The sequence below is a fragment of the Phyllobates terribilis genome, unplaced genomic scaffold (assembly GCF_046119375.1).
Source record: "Phyllobates terribilis strain yellow unplaced genomic scaffold, ASM4611937v1 Scaffold_3__8_contigs__length_932513732, whole genome shotgun sequence".
NCBI lineage: Eukaryota > Metazoa > Chordata > Amphibia > Anura > Dendrobatidae > Phyllobates > Phyllobates terribilis.
In genome coordinates this window covers 537246723-537266917 of record NW_027362763.1, presented here as the reverse complement: position 1 = coordinate 537266917, position 20195 = coordinate 537246723, and the positions used below count along the sequence as shown (strand labels likewise).

General features: G+C 43.5%; 1 protein-coding gene across 1 annotated transcript in view; it reads right to left on the bottom strand.

The window, feature by feature from the left end:
- Positions 1 to 20195, bottom strand: part of ECT2L (epithelial cell transforming 2 like) — a 121883-nt gene that overhangs the window by 93984 nt on the left and 7704 nt on the right. Inside the window, exons 2-7 of the mRNA XM_073671336.1 lie at positions 18436 to 18637; positions 12136 to 12248; positions 3994 to 4156; positions 1508 to 1760; positions 696 to 829; positions 166 to 293 (exon numbers count right to left, since the gene is read on the bottom strand). Coding sequence (XP_073527437.1) covers positions 166 to 293; positions 696 to 829; positions 1508 to 1760; positions 3994 to 4156; positions 12136 to 12248; positions 18436 to 18612 — 968 coding nt within the window. The 5' untranslated portion in view covers positions 18613 to 18637. The remainder of the gene's footprint in view (positions 1 to 165; positions 294 to 695; positions 830 to 1507; positions 1761 to 3993; positions 4157 to 12135; positions 12249 to 18435; positions 18638 to 20195) is intronic.

Below are 20195 nucleotides of genomic sequence, written 5' to 3'. Positions count from 1 at the left end.
GTATTTTGGAGTAGTTTATTTTTGAGGAAGACAATATAATTTTTTTCAATAAAAGTGATTTGCGATTGTCTATTTAGCACATCATCCAGTCAATGAGATGACATTTTCTAAAGGCTCAGGGACCATTTAATCTGCTCCAATTCTCTACCAAGAATATATATATACCTTTTAGGCAGTGAGTTTATGGACTTCTTTACAAGCTTCTTTTCTTGAGCTAATGTAAAACTGGGAGTGTGGTTTTCTTCTTCTTTAATCTGATTTGTAAGAGCATTTTCTGAGTTTTTATCTTGATCCTTAAATATGAAATGATAGATTATTTTTAATCTATTTACCATATATGTAAAAAACTGAATTTTTAAAATGAATGTCCAGCTTCTATTTTTTTTAATCTGAAGAAGTACAACAATTCTGTGCTGATTAATTTCTTAAAATATTTTCATAGAGCTTAAAGTAATTGTCATTGAATAGGGTATGGGCACAAATACAGTACGCAGAAAGCTCCTATTCTACACCTACTGGCAGCAGAATTTTATAATGCTTCCATTACCTGACAGCAAGCAGAGTTCTAATTAAGGAACACTTGAAGCACCACATATTTAGAAAGTTGTATAATGTATCATGTATTAATTACATTTGATTTACATAAGGCATAAGAGCTCATTTACATACATCGCAACAGAAATGTTTTTTCTCACCTTGATGAGCCAGAGCTCAGCCTGTAAAGCCGCCCGGTCAGTCATACTTAGTGACGGACTTAGTGATAAGCTGGATTTTATTGCTGATTTCCATGCTCCACTCATCCAAGGTGGTCTTGTTTTAAAAAGCTCTCCTAAAAAAACAAGATATTTCATAACACTGAGGATACAATATATCATTTACAAATGTTAGGTCTGATACAATCTCCAAAATGTCTAAAGCTTATCTTCATTCAGAGCTTTGGTTTCTCTGGACTTTTGTTGTAAAGAGGACTGTGTAATAAGATGTAAAGCTACAAAAGACTTGAGATTGAGGCATATGTTCACCTTCCAGCAGGGCAACGACCCTAAACATACTGCCAAAGCTACAATGGGATGGTTTAGATCAAAGCATATTCACATATTTGAATGGTCCAGTTAAAGGCGAGACCTCCTTCAAATCATAGAGGTTGTTTGCAAATAAGAATGGGCAAAAAATTCAGCCTCTAGATGTACAAAGCTGGTAGGGACATACCCCAAAATAATTGCAGCAGTAATTGCAGCAAAAGGTGGTCCTACAAAGTATCGACTCAGGCGGCTGAATACAAATGCACATACAATTCTCAGATTTACTGTATATTTTTAAAATAATTAGAAAACCATGTATCATTTCCTTCACACTTCACAATTCTTGCTACTTTGTATTGGTATATTACTTAAAATCCAAATAAAATATATTTAAGTTTGTGAGTGTAATAGGAAAAAATGTGGAAAAGTTCACAGGGTATAAAAACTTTTTCAAGGCACTGTATCTATAGAATCAGGTAACTCACGTTTTTCCAGTGCAAGCCTTTCTCGAAGGATCCTGCGTAGCCATTTCTCCTGTAGTTTCTCTTCATTTTCCTCTCTATTCTCCTTTGTCTCATTTAATGTGCCGTATGTTTCAGCAGCTTTCCTTGGCGTGAGATAATCCAGACTACATGCACATGAAATATAATGTCTCTTCCATGCACCATACTCATTGTCTGCTGGAGTATATGGCAAAAACCAACCAAACTTAGTGCATTTTGGCATCCATAGGCAATCCTGGGAAAATGAAGAAGATACAATTCAGTTATACTACCTAGCTAGCGAATAGTTGTAATAGAGAGTGGCTTCCGCATACTGGATGGCGTCTTATACCTTAAAATAAATCTCCACCTATTATCATCCTGTTTTAGCTCTAAAATTCGGTACTAATTTCCTAATACATTGAGGAAAATAAGTATTTGATGCAAAATAAGTTTTCCCACCTACAAAGAATGGAGAAGTCTGTAATTTTTATCATAGGTACACTTCACCTGTGAGAGACAGAATCTAAAAGTAAAAACCAGAAAATCACATTGTATGATTTTTACATAATTAGATTGCATTTTAGTGCATGAAATAATTATTTGATCACCTACCAACCAGCAAAATTCTGACTCTCACAGACCTGTTAGTTTTTCTTTAAGAAGCCCTCCTACTCTGCACTCATTACCTGTATTAATTGTATCTGTGTGAACTCGTTACCTGTATAAAAGACACCTGTCCACACAATCAATCACACTCCAGCCTCTCCACCATGGCCAAGTCTAAAAAGCTGTCTAAGGACACCAGGTACAAAATTGTAGACCTGCACAAGGCTGGGATGGGCTACAAGACAACATGCAAGCAGCCTGGTGAGAAGGCAACAACTGTTGATGTAATTATTAAAAAATGGAAGACACACAAGATGACTGTCAATCTTCCTTGGTCTGTGGCTCCATGCAATATCTTGCCTCACGGGGTAAGGATGCTTCTGAGAAAGGTCAGGAATCAGCCCAGAACTACATGGGAGGACCTGGTCAATGACCTGAAAAGAGCTGGGACCACAGTCTCAAACATTACCGTTAGTAACACTACGCCGCCATGGATTAAAATCCTGCAGGCTATGAAAGGTCCTCCTGATCATTCCAGCAAATGTCCAGGCCCGTTTGAAGTATGCCAATGACCATCTGGATGATCCAGAGAAGGCATGGGAGAAGGTCATGTGGTCAGATGAGACCAAAATAGAATTTTTTGGTATCAACGCCACTCGCCGTGTTTGAAGGAGGAAAAAGGATGAGTACAACCCCAAGAACACCAACCCAACAGTGTAGCATGGTGAGGGAAACATCATACTTTGGGGATGCTTTTCTGAAAAGGGGACAGGATGAGTGCACTGTATTGAAGGGAGGATGGATGGGGTCATGTATTGCGAGATTTCAGCCAACAACCTCCTATCCGTCAGTAAGAGAATTGAAGATGGGTCGTGGTTGGGTCTTCCAGCATGACATTGACCCGAAACACACAGCCAGGGCAACTAAAGAGTGGCTTCATAAGAAACATTTCAAGGTCCTGGAGTGGCCTAGCCTGTCTCCAGACCCGAACCCAATAGAAAATAGAAAATCTTTGGAGGGAGCTGAAATTCTATGTTGCCCAGCGACAGCCTCGTAATCTGAAAGATCTGGAGAAGATTTGTATGGAGGAGTGGGCCAGAATCCCTGCTGCAGTGTCTGCAAACTTGGTCAAAAACTACAGGAAATATCTGACCTCTGTAATTGCAAACAAAGGTTTCTGTACCAAATATTAAGCTTTTCTTTTGTATCAAATATTTATTTCATACAATAAAATGCAAATGAATTATGTAAAAATCATACAATGTTATTTTCGTTTTTTTATTTTTAGATTCGTCTCTCACAGGTGTAGTGTACCTACGATAAAAATTACAGACCTCTCCATTCTTTGTAGGGGAGAAAACCTGCAAAATCGGCAGTGTATCAAATACTTATTTCCCCACCATATATCTTTATAGCAACTTGGAACTTTGTTTTTTTGATACAGAACATAAAACTATTAGATTAATGTAAATGCTAAAGAGGATGCCAGATAAAATCCCAACGCTGGGACCTACACTGATCAGTAAATCAGGGAATTGTTATTCACCAGTCCATTCTTTCTCTATGGGGCTGCCGGTAAAAAGCCAAGAACAATGTTTGCAGCCCCATAGGGTATGTATGGATCAGAAGTCGAACATGAGCACTGCTGCTCCATTCTAACTTAGATAAAAGTGCCTTATTCTGCCGATTGGTATGGGTACAAGTGGTCGGATCCCCACGATCAACAAGTTATCACCTATCCTGTGAATAACTTGTTTTCATTAGACAATTCCTTTAATGGTAACATGCTGGTGTCCTGCAACTGTCACTACAGGGAGCTAACTGCATATTGTAATCCAGACAGTGCTTAGTAAATAAAAATGATTTATCTCACACCATACCTGTTCAGAGAGAAACTTCCAGTGCCAACAGGCTTGTGCTGCAGAACACAGGTCATGAGGATTGAGGAAAGATAGGATGTACAGGGAGAGAATCCTGGGTACGACTGTGGTAAAATCTACCTTGGTAACTGGAACCTCTTCAGAAAACCAGTCCTGAATAAATCTATGAGACAAGGATTATTCTATAGCTTATATACAGTACTCACAATCAATGGGAAATACTGAAGTAGTGACATCATTGTGTGCAAAATGGCTAAAATGGCTGCATTCTATGTTATAGTTTCATAAATGTGCCTGGTATATATTTTCTTTATACACAGGAAATCAGATAAAGTACAAATTAAAAACTTGTAAACCAGCAAAATAAATACTTTCAGTCCAATAAAGTTATTTTATTTCTTTCTATACTCGTCAACATTGAAATTGCAACATCAAGAAAGAAAAGTCGTATTTATGGAATTTAGAAGATGGATAGACATGTTAATGATGTGCAAATAATGAAAAAATGGAAACAAATTTTTCAAAACGTTTCAATTTATTCAGCTAAAGAGTAGGAGCGCCAGGTGCAGGAATCCCAGCACTTACTTTTTTTTCGGACTATAAGACGCACCGGACCATAAGACGCACCTAGGTTTTAGAGGAGGAAAATAAAAAAAAATTGAAGCAAAAAATGTGGTCACGATCCACTGTTATGGTGGAGGGGGTCTGTTGCTGACACTGTTATAAGGGTAATGTCCCCCAATTCTGTACTAATATCCCCCATCCTGGTATCTATATGCCCCCATCCTGGTGTATATGGCTCCGTCATCCCCATCCTGGTATACATGGCCCCCTTATCCGCATCCTGGTATGCATGGCCCCCATCCTGGTATGCATGGCACACCCATCCTCATCCTGGTATGCACGGCACTCCCACCCCCATCCTGGTATGCACAGCACCCCCATCCTGGTATGCATAGCACACCCATGCCCATCCTGGTATGTATGGCACTCTCATCCTGGTATGCATTGCACCCCCATCCTGGTATGTATGGCACCCCCATCCTGGTATGCATGGCACGCCCCATCACACAGCACACATAAAAAATAAAGCATTCCACTCACCTTCCTTCCCTCTTCTCCAGCGCTACATCCTGTTCTGCTGCCAGCAGCTGATCTCACCGTGTGAGCAGCGCATGACATCACTGCCATGCACCCTCACGCAATGCAGTCAGCTGCCGGAACATTCACTGCTCCCCACACCCGTACTATGAACATTCATTCTCCTTAATAGCGCGCACAGCGTCAGCCGCAGCCGCCGCTCCTGCAGTGGCTCAGCAATGATGTGTGCCTGCTATTAAAGAGAAAGAATATTCACTGCTCCCCACACCCATCGGAGTGGGGAGCAGTGAATATTCATGCTCTTTAATAGCGGGCACAAATGATCGCAGAGCAGCTGCAGGAAGCCGGCAGCTGAGGATGACACTGTGCATGCTATTAAGGAGAATGAATATTCACTACTCCACATGCCCACGGGCGTGGGAAGCAGTGAATATTCATTTTCTTTAGCAATGGGCAAGGTGTCAGCTGCAGCAGACAGCTCCTGCCTCCTGTGCCCCGCTCCTCCGCTCCACCCACACCTCTCACCATCCACAGCAAGACCGTACATCTGGACTATAAGACGCACCCCCCCACTTTCCTCCAAAATTTTGGAGGAAAAAAGCGTATCTTATAATAGCCAAAAACTACGGTACATTCCTTGGCATGTTATCAATGAGGTTATTAATGGTATCTGAGGAATGTTCTGCCATGCTGAATGCGCTTGTGCATGGAAATCATCAAGATCCGTTGATGGCAGCTCCCTTTGTAATTGCTGGCCAATGATATCCCAGATATGCTTGATGGGAGACAAGTCTAGAGACACTGCAGGCCATGGCAGCATGTATGAGCCAAGCAGGCTACTCACTGTAGCACGAGCAACACATGGCCTGATGTTGTACTGTTTAAAAAAGCTCCAGGGACACTTTGGAGAAATGACCGAACTATAGTTTCCACAGCCAAATTAATCTAACGCCAAGCAGGTTCTTGGAGCTAATAGATCTGGCTTTAAATAACTCAAAAATAAAACCGCCATTTTACCCTCAGCCGTTCAGCACCAGCTCGAGGGCACCAAAACTTCCACATTCCGTGGAAGCCCAACCAACAAATTGCTCCCGAGGTAAAACCCCGTCCAGAGCCCATAACCGACTGCCAGATCACCCCCACTCAATTTAAACCAACTCCAAGAACCCCCCCCCGCCACCATGAACTGCCCTGAAACCTTAGGCTCGTGAGTGCCCCAAAGCCACCAGCGCCCTTTCAATTCCTTCCTGAATTGAAAGGGCCCAAATATCCATACCTATATCATTGAGATGCACCCCGTCCTTCCTCCACAAATTTCCAACCCCTGCTTCCAACTCCAAATGCCTAATACTTATGCCCCCATTCCTTACCACGAAGCCAGACACTGCCCTATTCAATTTTATTCGTGCCCTGTTTATGCCTTTTTCCGATCGAACCGCCCGCCATTTTTTCCTGGGCAATATATCCGACCAGACCGTCAAAATCCCCGGAAAAGAGGTCCACAATCTCAATAGATCAAAACGAATATCCCTAATCAACTCCCTCACTGGAAGTGCCCCCAAATAATTTCCTCCCAAATGCACCACTAAAATATCCGGTGTTCGATCTAACCTCGCCGCTTTATGAAATTCCGACAAAAAACGCCCCCATACCATGCCCCTAAAACCGAGCCACCTTATGACCGCTTGTGCCCTTGGAAAACTTAATTGCCTACCATCCCTCCTTACGTCGGCGCGCAGCGCCCCCCAATGCACATATGAGTGTCCAATGATCCAGACTAACGAGGGAACATCATCTAAAAGAATAATAAGCAAGCAGGTTAGCAACTATTCCACATCTAGCAAAGTTTTTGCGGCAATTAACTGCGAACATATGACAAATAACGGTCCGAACTCCATCTTCTGATCCGTTTTATCGTCTCAGCCCCTAAACCGCGTCTATTAGCCTCCGACGCTGCACCGATCCTAAAGGAATGCGAACCGTAAATCTCGGGACTGAGACCCAACTCCTGCACCCCCTTTTTTAAGACCGCTGTAAACTGAAAACGGGAAAGAAATGACCCGTCGCGATGCCGTAATAGTGGGCCCGTTCTATTTGACCACAATTGCCAGTAGGCCTCTAGGCACCTTCTAGGGCACATCAGAGCCCCTTCCACTCTACCTAACACGACACGCTTCCCTTTCCCAAACTGATCCGTTTTAGACCGTCTGATCCAAAAATCGATCCCCCATGCCCAGCAGCTCACGTCTTCGGCTAATAGACCTCCCTCTCTATTCCTACTAGGGGCTACCAACTCACCCACTCTCATAGCCCCAAAAAAAGCTAGAGCAAATGCCAACTTAAACAATGCCGCCTCGAAATTGGAACAACAAATGGTTTCCAAAACCAGACCCAACCTTTCCAATATGCTAAACGTGACTGGCCTACGCTTATCCAAACTCTTGTTTCCTCTTTGAAAACCCCTGAGAGCCTGCTTGACCAAGAAGGATTTTGTAAAGTCAGTCAAACCCTGTAACTTAAAACCAAAAGCAAGCCCGGCTATAAATTTACTCACTCTGGATGTTGACCACCCTGAATCCGCTGCTTTACCAACAAAAAACAATATCGCCAACGTCCTATCCCTGTCACTCTCTAGTGCCCCCCACTGTGACACCCAACTTTGCCATATGTTCCATGATGCCTCATAAGCAGCCCAGGTTGAACTCGCCACCGACTCTTGGATCAATCTTCCGGCTCGTCCAAGACCAGCTGCCACACCCGCAAAGGGCATTCCACTCCTGCGACTTCTGCCTCTGGTGCCAATGAACGGAAACGCTCCCACTGGAAACGAGACAAAGCATCCGCTATAGAGTTTTTGACACCTGGCACATGTACCGCCGAAATCCATGCATTAAGCTCCAAGCAGCGGAGCACCAATTCCCTGACCAACTTGATGACTGGAGGAGACGAGGCCGATAGGCTATTAATCACTTCCACCACGCCCATATTGTCGCAATGGAACCTGACTCGCCGATTAGAAAAAGACTCGCCCCAAATTCAGACCGTGACTACAATTGGGAACAGTTCCAAAAGAACCAGATTTTTTGTGAAACCCCTCTCTTTCCAGGAATTGGGCCATTTGCCTACGCTCCACTTTCCCTTACAGAAAACTCCATATCCTGCTCCGTCAGCCGCGTCGGTATAAATCTCGCAATCAAAGCTGTTCAGGAAATCCTGCTGAATCAACGACCTGCCATTGTACGTGTCCAAAAATTGCTTCCACACCAACAAGTCCTCTCTATGCTCTCTATTCAAACGAATAAAGTGATGCGATGCCTGCACTCCCGCCGTTGCCCTTGACAACCTACGACAAAATATTCTACCCATAGGCATGATCCTACAGGCAAAGTTCAGTCTCCCCAGCAGTGATTGAAGCTCCTTCAAAGTCGTCTTACGCAATTTTACCATTCTCACAACCTCCTGTCTAAGTAACAGCAACTTTTCTTCGGACAGTCGACACTCCATAAGTTCCGAATCAATCAAAATGCCTAAAAAAGTCAATACCGTACAAGGACCTTCGGTCTTTTCTTTTGCCAGAGGAACCCCAAAACGTTACGCAACCCACACCATGGCTGCTAACAAATTATTACAAACCAACGAATCAGGTGGGTCTATGAACAAAAAATCGTCCAGGTAGTGGATAACAGACTGGACACCTGCAACATCCCTGACAGCCCATTCGAGAAAAGTACTGAACGTTTCAAATAATGAACAAGAAATAGAGCAGCCCATGGGCAAGCACCTATCCAAGTAGTAACCATTGTTCCAAAAACAACCCAACATTGAAATGCTGTCCGGGTGAACCGGAAGGAGGCGAAAAGCTGACTCAACATCCGTTTTTGCCAGCAGTGACCCATGCCTGTACCTGCGAACCCAAGCCACAGCCGCATCAAATGAAGCATATTCCACAGAACATAATTCTGGGGCTATACCATCGTTGACTGAACAACCTTTTGGGTACGACAGATGCTGAATCAGACGAAATTTGTTCGGCTCCTTCTTAGGCACAACCCCCAACGGAGAAATGATCACGCCTTCCACTGGTAAACTATCAAAAGGCCCTGCCATGCGACCCAACTCAACTTCTTTTGCCAACTTAACACTAACAACCTCTGGATGCAATAAAGCAGACCTAAGATTCTTAACCGAAAAGGGGACTGTATGCTCAGGAGGCGGGATCCTGAAACCTTCTAAAAACCCATCCCTAATAATTCCGGCCTTCGCTTGATCAGGGTATCTATTTAGAAAGGGGGCCATCCTTGGAAGATTCACCGGAGTCGCCCCCTTGACCAGAACCCACCGACGTTCGTCCCTTTCCTTTTTTTAAACATTTTGCCGCCCCGTGGGAGCTCCCGTTACAATGGGAGCAAACGTGCTTGAACTTACAGCCATTCCCAAATTTACACTGGCCGTCATTAAACTGCCAGCACGTTCCTGACTTATCTTTTCCTCCCTGTGCTCCCTGGCTGCCTCCGCCCGTTCCTGATGAGTAACTCCCGCTCCCCCCGCTCCCGTGAAAGGACTGCCCGTATCTAGCGGGAGCCATTACTTTTAACCAAAGCCCTATGTCTTTCTGGTCCCACCTGGTTTCCGGCCGTACCGCCTTCCTCTGTCTGAATTGCTCATCATACCTAAGCCATGTTTGTCCCCCGTAAGTATGATGCGCTTCCCCAATCGCATCTAAATAGCAGAATAAACCCGAGCAATTCTCAGGAAACTTCTCCCCAATGACCCCGGCCAATATAGCAAAAGCTTGAAGCCAATTCGCAAAAGTCTGAGGAATCAAGCGCCACCTCTGCTTCTCCTCCTCCTCCTTCTTGCTATCATCCTTCTTCCCCTTGTCTAAATGAAACTTCTCCAGGGGAAGAAGGGAGAAAATTTCCATGTATTCATCACGCCAAATTTTCTCCTTCACTTCTTTCTTTAAGTGTGCCCCCAGCGGCCCCTCGAAGCACACATACACCTCCCCTTTCGCCCTGTCATCAAGCTTCACGGTATCACCCTTATCCTTTTCCGTCTGTACCGAGACTGAAACCCCAGTCGCTACTCCCTCGGCGCCCGCCGCTGATCCTACCTCTACCCCAGTAGGTTGCGGCGACAACCCTTGCCCTGGTAACCAGGCATCCACGGGGGATCCTCTTGACCCGCCCGCTGCCGCGCTCTCCATTCTCATCAAAACCTGTGACATGCTATATAATATATTTCTAATTCCGGGTACCCCTGCCCCATCCGGACCAGCTAAACCCCTCCCCCTCGATGCTACCTCCTGATCACTACCTTCATCACGCAAAACTGCCCCCGCGGGCCCCAAACACGCTGTAAGATCATACTCACGCCGCTGCGCAGGTGCTGTGTCCCCGCCAGCCGGAAATCCTGAATCCAGATGCTCGCTCCTTCCATCACGGTCGCTACTGTAGTCGGATCCATTGGTGTCCATTCGCTCCTCCAGGCCCGCGCCCCTGGACTCCTTGTCACCAGGGGGGACCTGAACGGATACAGCTGGCCGTTGTCGTCTCGGCGACCGTATTCCACCATCCCGCCTTGGAATCCTGGATGTCGCTCCGATCCTCCTCCGACTCCCGGACCCAGACCCATGGGCCTGGTCCGTGCTTCCCGAACCGGCGCTGCCAGGCAGCTCGATGCTACCCGCCGCTCCTTCCCTTCCACGTCGTCCACTTGAGCCACGCGGCAGTGGGTCCCATGACTGCTGCCTGCCCGTGGGTGCTTGCCTCCCCGTCTTCCTCGTGTTTGTCCCAGCAGGCACCCCGACAGGAGCATCGCCAGTGGGTGCCTGCCGTCCTCCGCACTGTTCCCTCGATGGTTCCAGTTCTTCTCCAGTCCTGCTGGGCCCTGCCGCTGCCGGCAGGCGCAATGCGCGTCGCAGGTGCGCTACGTGCCGCAGGCACGTCGCGCGACGCTGATGCACCGCGCGTCGCAGATGCGTTACGCGCCGCAGATGCGCCGCGCACGCGCCCCCCAACTACGTCCCGAACTCCCGTGTCTCGCGATGCTTGTTCCGTCGTCTGTGTATCTGGTGCGTCCCTCGCCTCTCGTGTAGACCGCACTCCGCGCTGAACGGCGGCAACAGACCGGCTGGATGGATTCCTGCCGGGGCGAGAGCGTCGGGCAGGAACCACCCTATCTTGCTCTCCCCCCGCAGGGTCCCCGGAGGGGCTCTGAAGCCTGCGCCTGTTCCGCGTGGGTACCTCGGGTGACAGTCTCTCCAGGGGCTGTGGCCTCCTCCTCCTGCTCCTTCTTACAGATACAGGCTGCGCTTCTGCGTCCGCGGCTGTTCCCAGCAAGGCAGATAGCTGGGCCTCCAGCGATCCCTCTCTCCGTGATCATGCTGCAACTTGAAGCTGGCCCACCAGGGATTGAATGGACGCCATTGCAGGTAACTCTCTCCGTTGTTCCTAAGGGAATGGCAGTTTTCCCGCACTTTTCCTTATATATACCCCCCCTTCTTCACTACCCGCCCCCCTGCTTCCCATTACCCAATCCCCAACCTGCTCCATTCAAACTACCAGACCTGGGAGGGGAATGAAACCTCCAGGCCAACCCCGGTCATGGGTGGCTTCCCCCTAGCTCTGCTGTCTCCAGCCCCCTCCTATATGTTCAGTCTTTGAATCGCTTCAGACTTCAAAAGATGCAAAGCGGTTAAAATAAGTGACCTGATCATTCTTCAGGCACTTTTTGCTTGCTTTTGCTCACTATTTTATACATACAAGCAAGAAAAAAAGAGAAAAATAACAGGCAGCAAAGTAACGTATAAGATGCCAAAAAAGATGCTTTAAGAAACTCCCAGCAGGCGATGCAAAAATGTTCACAACTTGAAATCAATTCCATGCTTGTGAAATGAATGGTTTCTCCAGAACGTACATGGATTTTGTCGAGTCCTATTCAGATGAACGCAACAATCAGAAACATCTTTGCAACAAACTTGCCACATATGAATTTACCCTAAATGTACCCCATTATTATTGAGCCATCCTCTTTACTTACTTCAGCTGTGACCGGCTGCTCCTTGTGAAAATGGCATGTAGAAATTGTTTACGCTGTTTATCTGTCCATAGATCATACCAGTGCCTTATGAGATTAATTCGTTCTTCGAATAGCTGCAAACAAAAATCCGCAAAAAGATTAAAAGCAATGTGCAACTTTTTTCCAGCTATTAAAATTTATAATAATAAGATGAAAGTTTATGGTGTTATAATCATGATCTGAAGTCAGAGTAGAGACTTTAAATATATATCATATGAGCTATTGCTTGGCTGACACTCTCCCGGCAACATACTCTTTCACATGGAAACAGTGCACACAGTAGGGTCAGGCAGGTAAGAGCCACTGGTCTAAACAAGATTTTTTTGACAGCAGTAGTAATATCTCCAAGGCCCCCCATATTAGGCTGCGTTTACAAGCAGTAGTCATGCTGCAGCCTTAACCACTGTTTTCTGGCACAATCACTTAAAGAGATAGGTCATCAGTGTTAAAGTAGTGGCCAATCTTTAGACTAGGTCTTCATCGTCTGATCGGTGGGTGTGCGACAGCTGGCACCCCCGCCAATCAGCGGAACTGCTCAGTTACAGAGCAACACACTTCCATCGACTGTAAAGTGGCCGCAGCTGGGTACTACACATCCGATCCTTAAGATTTCTTTGACAGCAGTAGCAATATCTGCATGGCCCCACATATTAGGCTGCGTTTACAAGCAGTGGTCGTGCTGCAGCTTTAATCACTGTTTTCTTGCACAATCACTTAAAGAAATTGGCAACTACTTTAACACTGAAGACCTATCTTTAGAATAGGTCTTCATTGTCTGATCGGTGGGTGTGTGACACCTGGCACCCCTGCCAATCAGCGGAACTGCTCAGTTACAGAGCAACACAGTTCCATCTACTGTATAGTGGCCAGGTACTACACATCCGACCCTTATTGAAATCAATAGGGAGTGGATGTGTAGTACCCGGCTGCGGCCACTAGTCCGTGGATGGAGCTGCGCTGTGCAGTTCCGTAACTTAACAGTTCCAGCCGCCAGTGACACTGAGAATAGCTGATTGGTGGGGGTGCCAGGTGCCGCACACCCACCGATCAGACATTGATGACTTATCCTAAAGGAAGGCCAATAGGCTATGTTCACACATGTTGTGTTTTTTTCTGCTGCAAATCTGCTGCTGACTGTTCTCTGGCAGGAAAACAACTGCGTAAAAAACGCGCATATTTGCTGCGTATTTTTGACCACCCATTACTTCCTATGGGTGAAAAATATGCAGCATAAACTTCTATGGAATTCGCAGCAGGATATCTGTATCTGCCTTTACACTGTGTGCCGAATTATTAGGCAAATGAGTATTTTGATCACTTTGATACTTTTTATACATGTAGTCCTACTCCAAGCTGCATAGGCTTGAGAGCCAACTACCAATTAAGTAAATCTGGTGATGTGCATCTGTGTAATGAGGAGGGGGGTTGACTAATGACATCAACACCCTATATAAGGTGTGCTTAATTATTAGGCAACTTTCTTTCCTTTGGCAAAATGGGTCAGAAGAGAGATTTGACAGGCTCTGAAAAGTCCAAAATTGTGAGATGTCTTGCAGAGGGATGCAGCAGTCTTGAAAATTCCAAACTTTTGAAGCGTGATCACCGAACAATCAAGTGTTTTTTGGCAAATAGCCAACAGGGTCGCAAGACGCGTGTTGGCCAAAAAAGGCGCAAAATAACTGCCCATGAATTGAGGAAAATCAAGCGTGAAGCTGCCAAGATGCAATTCGCCACCAGTTTTGCCATATTTCAGAGCTGCAACGTTACTGGAGTATCAAAAACCACAAGGTGTGCGATACTCAGGGACATGGCCAATGTAAGGAAGGCTGAAAAACGACCACCTTTGAACAAGAAACATAAGAAAAAACGTCAAGAATGGGTCAAGAAATATCTTAAGACTGATTTTTCAAAGGTTTTATGGACTGATGAAATGAGATTGACTCTTGATGGGCCAGATGGATGGGCCAGAGGCTGGATCAATAAAGGGCAGAGAGCTCCACTCCGACTCAGACGCCAGTAAGGTGGAGGTGGGGTACTGGTATGGGCTGGTATCATCAAGGATGAACTTGTGGGACCTTTTTCGGTTGAGGATGGAGTGAAGCTCAACTCCCAGACCTACTGCCAGTTTCTGGAAGACAACTTCTTCAAGCAGTGGTACAGGAGGAAGTCGGTATCGTTCAAGAAAAACATGATTTTCATGCAGGACATTGCTCCATCACATGCATCCAACTACTCCACAGCGTGGCTGGCCAGTAAAGGTCTAAAAGAAGAAAAAATAATGACATGGCCCCGTTGTTCACCTGATCTGAACCCCATAGAGAACCTGTGGTCCATCATATAATGTGAGATCTACAGGGAGGGAAAACAGTACACCTCTCGGAACAGTATCTGGGAGGCTGTGGTGGCTGCTGCACGCAATGTTGATCGAAAACAGCTCAAGCAACTGACAGAATCTATGGATGGAAGGCTGTTGAGTGTCATCATAAAGAAAGGTGGCTATATTGATCACTAATTTTTGGGGTTTTTGTTTTTGAACGTCAGAAATGTTGATTTCTAAATTTTGTGCACTGATATTGGTTTACCTGGTGAAAATAAACAAGTGAGATGGGATTATATTTGGTTTTTATTAAGTTGCCTAATAATTCGGCACAGTAATAGTTACCTGCACAAACAGATATCCTCCTAAGATAGCCAAATCTAAAAAAAAAAGCACTCCAACTTCCAAAAATATTTAGCTTGAATATTTATGAGTCTTTTGGGTTGATTGAGAACATAGTTGTTGATCAATAATAAAAATAATCCTCTAAAATACAACTTGCCTAATAATTCTGCACACAGTGTAGTTCCTCCCTCTTCCTGACCCCCTCCATAGAATTTTAAGAGCAACAACTCTCATCTCCAGTCTCAGTAATGGTAAAGTCTATAGTCACTGAATACAGATTTTACCCATGAATTGAAAGAGAATGATCAGTCCAGGAGGAGAAAGAAGCAGATTTCTCAGATAAGGTAGATTATAAAGTTGCTTATTTTTATGAGTACTATAGATTTCTGAAATAAAATTAAAATAACAGTCAACCATTAAGTGTGGTTGCCAAGTATGAACGCTGCCATAGGGTATGTGCACACAGCGTCTTTTAGAAGGCAGCATAGTTTTTGAAGCAGAATACACTTCAAGAAAACACCTGCGTTGTTCCTGAAGTATCTTCTTAGTCGTTCTTACGGCGTCTTTTCATTTAATCCCTTATATATAAGATAGTGGCGGCTTCCATGAAGTAGAATAGTCAGGTCACTTCTTTTAGATGCTTCACGGTTTTCAAAGCCTGAAGAGGTTAAAATAAGGTAACTCCTTCACCCCCGGGCAATTTTCCATTTTTTTCCGTTTTCGGTTTTTCCTCCCCTTCATTCAAAAGTCATAACTTTTTAATTTTTCCATCAATATAACTTGTTTTGTGAGGAACGAGTTGTACTTTTGAATGATTTTATCATGTGATGCACTGGAAAGTGGGGGAAAAAATTCCAAGTGCATTAAAATTGCAAAAAAAGTGCAATTTCATAATTCTTATTTTTATTATTTATCATGTTCAGTATACGATAAAACTGATCTGGTAATATGATTCTCCAGGTAAGTACGATTACGCAAATACCAAAGATGTATCATTTTTTTTATTTAAGTGTTGAAAAAAATATTCGGAAACTCGTAAAAAAAAAAAAAAAAGCATCCTTGTGTTGTTCCACCATTTTCAGAGACCTGTAATGCCTTCAATTTTTACGATATAGTGCTGTGTGATGGCTTATTTTTTTGCGCCCTGAGCTGATATTTTTACTGATAGCATTTTTGGGTAGATATGTTTTGATCGCCTCTTATTGCAATGTTGCGGTGGCTAAAACCCCATAATTTTGGCATTTCAATTTCTTTTTCATTGCGCCATTTGCCAATCGGATTAATTTATTTTATGGTTGGATAGATCAGATTTTTACAAATGCAGCGATACCAAATAAGGTGGCTTGCGAAAGTATTCACCCCCTTGGCTTTTCACCTGTTTTGTTACATTAAACCTGGGTTTAAATATTTTTGTAATCTAATTTGTGTGTGATGCATTAACACTAAATAGTCTACGTTGTTGAAATGAAGTGAGAAACATATAGAAATAAATTAGTCAGGAACAAAGTTGGGTTATAAAAAAATATCCCAATCTCTGATGATCCCCCGGAGAGTCATCAAATCTATTATCATCAATTGGAAAGAACATGGTACCACAACAAACCTGTCAAGAGAGGACCACCCACCAAAACTCTCAGCCCGGGCACGGAGGGCAATGAGAGGGGCAGCACAGAGACCAAAGGTAATCCTGAAGGAGCTGCAGAGCTCCCAAGCAGAGACTGGAGTATCTGTCCATACAACCACAGTAAGCCGTACAATCCATAGAGGTGGCCTTTATGGAAGATTGGGCAGAAAAAGCCTTTACTTATATACAAAAATTGTAAGGCTCATTTTGAATTTGACAAAAGACATGTGGGAGATTCCCCAAATGTATGGAGGAAGATACTGTGGTCAAATGAGACCAAAATTTTACTTTTTGGCCACCAAGGTAAACGCTATGTCTGGCGCCGAACCAACACAGCTCATCACCTCAAGAACACCATCCCCACAGTAAAACATGGTGGTGGCAGCATCATGCTATGAGGAAAATAGTCCAAGTCGAGGGGAAGACGGATGGTGCGAAGTACAGGGATATTCTTGAGCAAAACCTGTTTCAGTCTGTCAGTGATTTCCGACTGGGACAGAGGTTCACCTTCCAACAAGACAATGGCCCAAAGCATACTGCTAAAGCAACACTCGAGTTATTTAAGGGGAAACATGTAAATGTTTTAGAGTGGCCTAGTCAAAGCCCAGACCATTTAACTTGAAGGAACTGGAGCAGTTTTGCCTTGAGGAATGGGCAAAAATCCCAGTGGCAAGATGTGGAAAGCTCATAGAGACTTATCCAAGAGACTTACAGCTGTAATTGCCGCAAAAGGAGGCTCTGCAAAAGACTCACTTTAGGGGGGGTGAATAGTTATGCACACTGAAGTTTTCAGCTATTTTGTCCTATTTGTTGTTTGCTTCACAATAAAAAAAAACTAAATGTTCACAGTTGTAGGCATGTTCTTTACATGAACTGATGCAGGTTGTGAGGTAGCAAAACATGGAAAATGCCAAGGAGGTGAATACTTTCGCAAGCCACTGTATGTTACTTTTTTGTTTTATTTTTAATGGTGCAATAGGGGGGTGATTTGAACTTTTGTGTTTTATTTTTTTCAAATTTTCAAAAATGTTTTCTTTTTACTGTATTTAAATTGAATAGTCCCCTTAGGGGACTTGAAGATGTGATCATCTGATCACTTGTTCGGTGCATCAGCACTGCTATATATAACTAAAATTATGATCTCCTATGAACGCCAGCTTCATTATTTTTTAATGGGGCAAGGAGGGTGATTTGAACTTGTGTTTTTTCTATTTTTGTCATATTTTTAAAAACATTTTTTTTTAAATGTATCTAATAGTAGACTTGAAGATGCGATCGTCTGATTGCTTGTGCTATACATATGTGTGCTGATGCACTAATATTGATAAAAGTTGGCCGACCATCTAATGTTTATGGGGGCCTCCTGATTCTTATCATCTGTCAGGAAAGAGTGATCAGGACTATTGAAATTTAACAGCTGATCCTTTTGTTCAATGGGAAGATAAGCTGCTGTCAGAGGAGCTTGGCAGCTGCTTTCTCATAGAGAACAAACTAATGATTGGCCAATTGTTTGAATGGGGGAGTCAGGATAGATACCTGTGAGTAGAACCATCGTTCGGCAGTCACTTATCTATGGAGTATGGCCAACTTTACTCTCTAATAGAATCAATTGTCTAGGAGCAGCCATTCAAATCTGAAATGCTGGCATGAATCAATATGTATGGTCAGCCTTAGTGACCTAACCTGAACCCACACAAAGACATCTGCAATTTAACTGGATGTCTTTTTAAATAAAACACAACGCATTCTAAACACGCAGTTTTATTATGTGCATTGATTTTTTTTTTTAAACTTAATAAAAGGGAAAAAATAATAAGAGAGATAGAAGGTAACATGGTTTGCTGACCTGGTGGTCACACAGATGGTCACCCAACTTCTATCTGTCCTAAGTAATATCTAATAACTGTCTCACTGATTTCATTCCTTACTGAGTTGGTTCATCCATGGTTCCAGTTGAGATAAATACTCCAAGTACCTGCTTGTTGGCGGACTTGCTTGCCTTTGGTGTCCAAGCACTAAATCTTGTCTGACTGCTGTGATCTGGGTTTATGCGGTCTCTGATTGCCTTCTCCGTTTCTCCACCGTGGAGGCCAAGACTTTCCAGCTGCCATCGTTTTACACTGTGTGGGCTGTGCCTCCGAGGACTGGTCATACTTTCTACACAGACAGGCTAACTTCTGAAACAGGAAAGTGAAATTCTCTATCACTACAAGTGGTAGCAGACATGTAACATTAAAGGAGTTTGCCACTACATTTTTATTTCTAGCCTTTCATTAAACTAAGCATTCAATATCTGATTGGTGGGTTGTGACACCCGGTACTACCGCTGATCAGCTATTACCGGCGGAACTTGAATAGGGGATGGATCTGACTACGGAAACCATAGAAATAATGGAGCTGCTGTGTACTGGCAGCATCCGAGAACGGCCAGTAACAGCTGATCGGCGGGGGTGCAAGGTTTCGCACCCTTACAACTCAGGTATTGATGGCCTATCTTAGGAATAGGCCATCAATAAAAAATAAAAAAAAAGTAGCAAACCTCTTTATCCCCATCAAAATTGACCTAGTTTTGGCTGTCAGGGCACAGACTTTTACTTTATCAAATAATGAATGCTGCATCTCATGAAACAGAAGCTTTTTATCTTCACAATGCCGTACGAGAACTTGTTATTTTTAAGGACAAAAAGCAATTTCTATTGTTACTATTTTAAAATTAATAAAATCTGTAGGCAAATTACACTTTTTTGTGAGGGGAGGTTGGGTGAGGGGGAAATAAAGGAATTCTGCCATATTTATTTGCAGATGTGTTACTTTTATTCTATTCTTACTCAGTGTAATCTTAAATGCGGTGTGCACTTTATTCACAACATGGAAATTTTTCTTGCGACTACACAAAGTTTTTTGTTAAGATTTTTGCCATATACTTGCATTAGATACAGAAAAAACACGTGTTTTTAGTGCGTTTCTGAGGCGAAAACACATAAAATACGCATGTAATCTACCTGTAACTATACATTTTTGTCAAAGCAAAATATAAAAAAAGTATAAAAAACAAAGCAGCTTTATTTAAAACATGACAAATCAAAGAGACCAAAACTGAAGCGTTAAAAAAAACACACTCAAAAATGCAATGAAAACCAAAATGATCTAATTTTCCTTAATAGGAGCAGAAATGACCTAAGGCTATGTTCTCACGATGAGCTTTTGGTGAGTCTTTGATGGTGCCGATTTTCTGCACCATTTCTGAACCCATTAAGTAAAACAGGTTTCCTTCCTCTTCAGAGACAAGAACTCTAGTGCCACCTATTGGAAGTAGAAACCCTAAAAGTCAATAGTGACCCTTTAATAAATCTTATCACATGACTTAGGATATAAGCCAGAACCAGAAACTCAATTTGCAGACACTGTGTTTTGGGGTACTGCCCCTCATCAGTGCAAAGTGTGAGTTCTGGTTTGGCTGGGTGACTTTGCACTGACAAGGGGCAGTACCCCGAAACACAGTGTCTGCAAATACTATAATTTAAAGCTAGTTTTCAAACTAATAAGTCAAATATATATATAGATATACAGTGGGGAAAATAAGTATTTGATACACTGCCGATTTTGCAAGTTTTCCCACCTACAAAGAATGGAGAGGTCTGTACACTTCACTTGTGAGAGACAGAATCTAAAAAAAAATCCAGAAAATCACATTGTATGATTTTTACAGAATTAAATTGCATTTTATTGCATGAA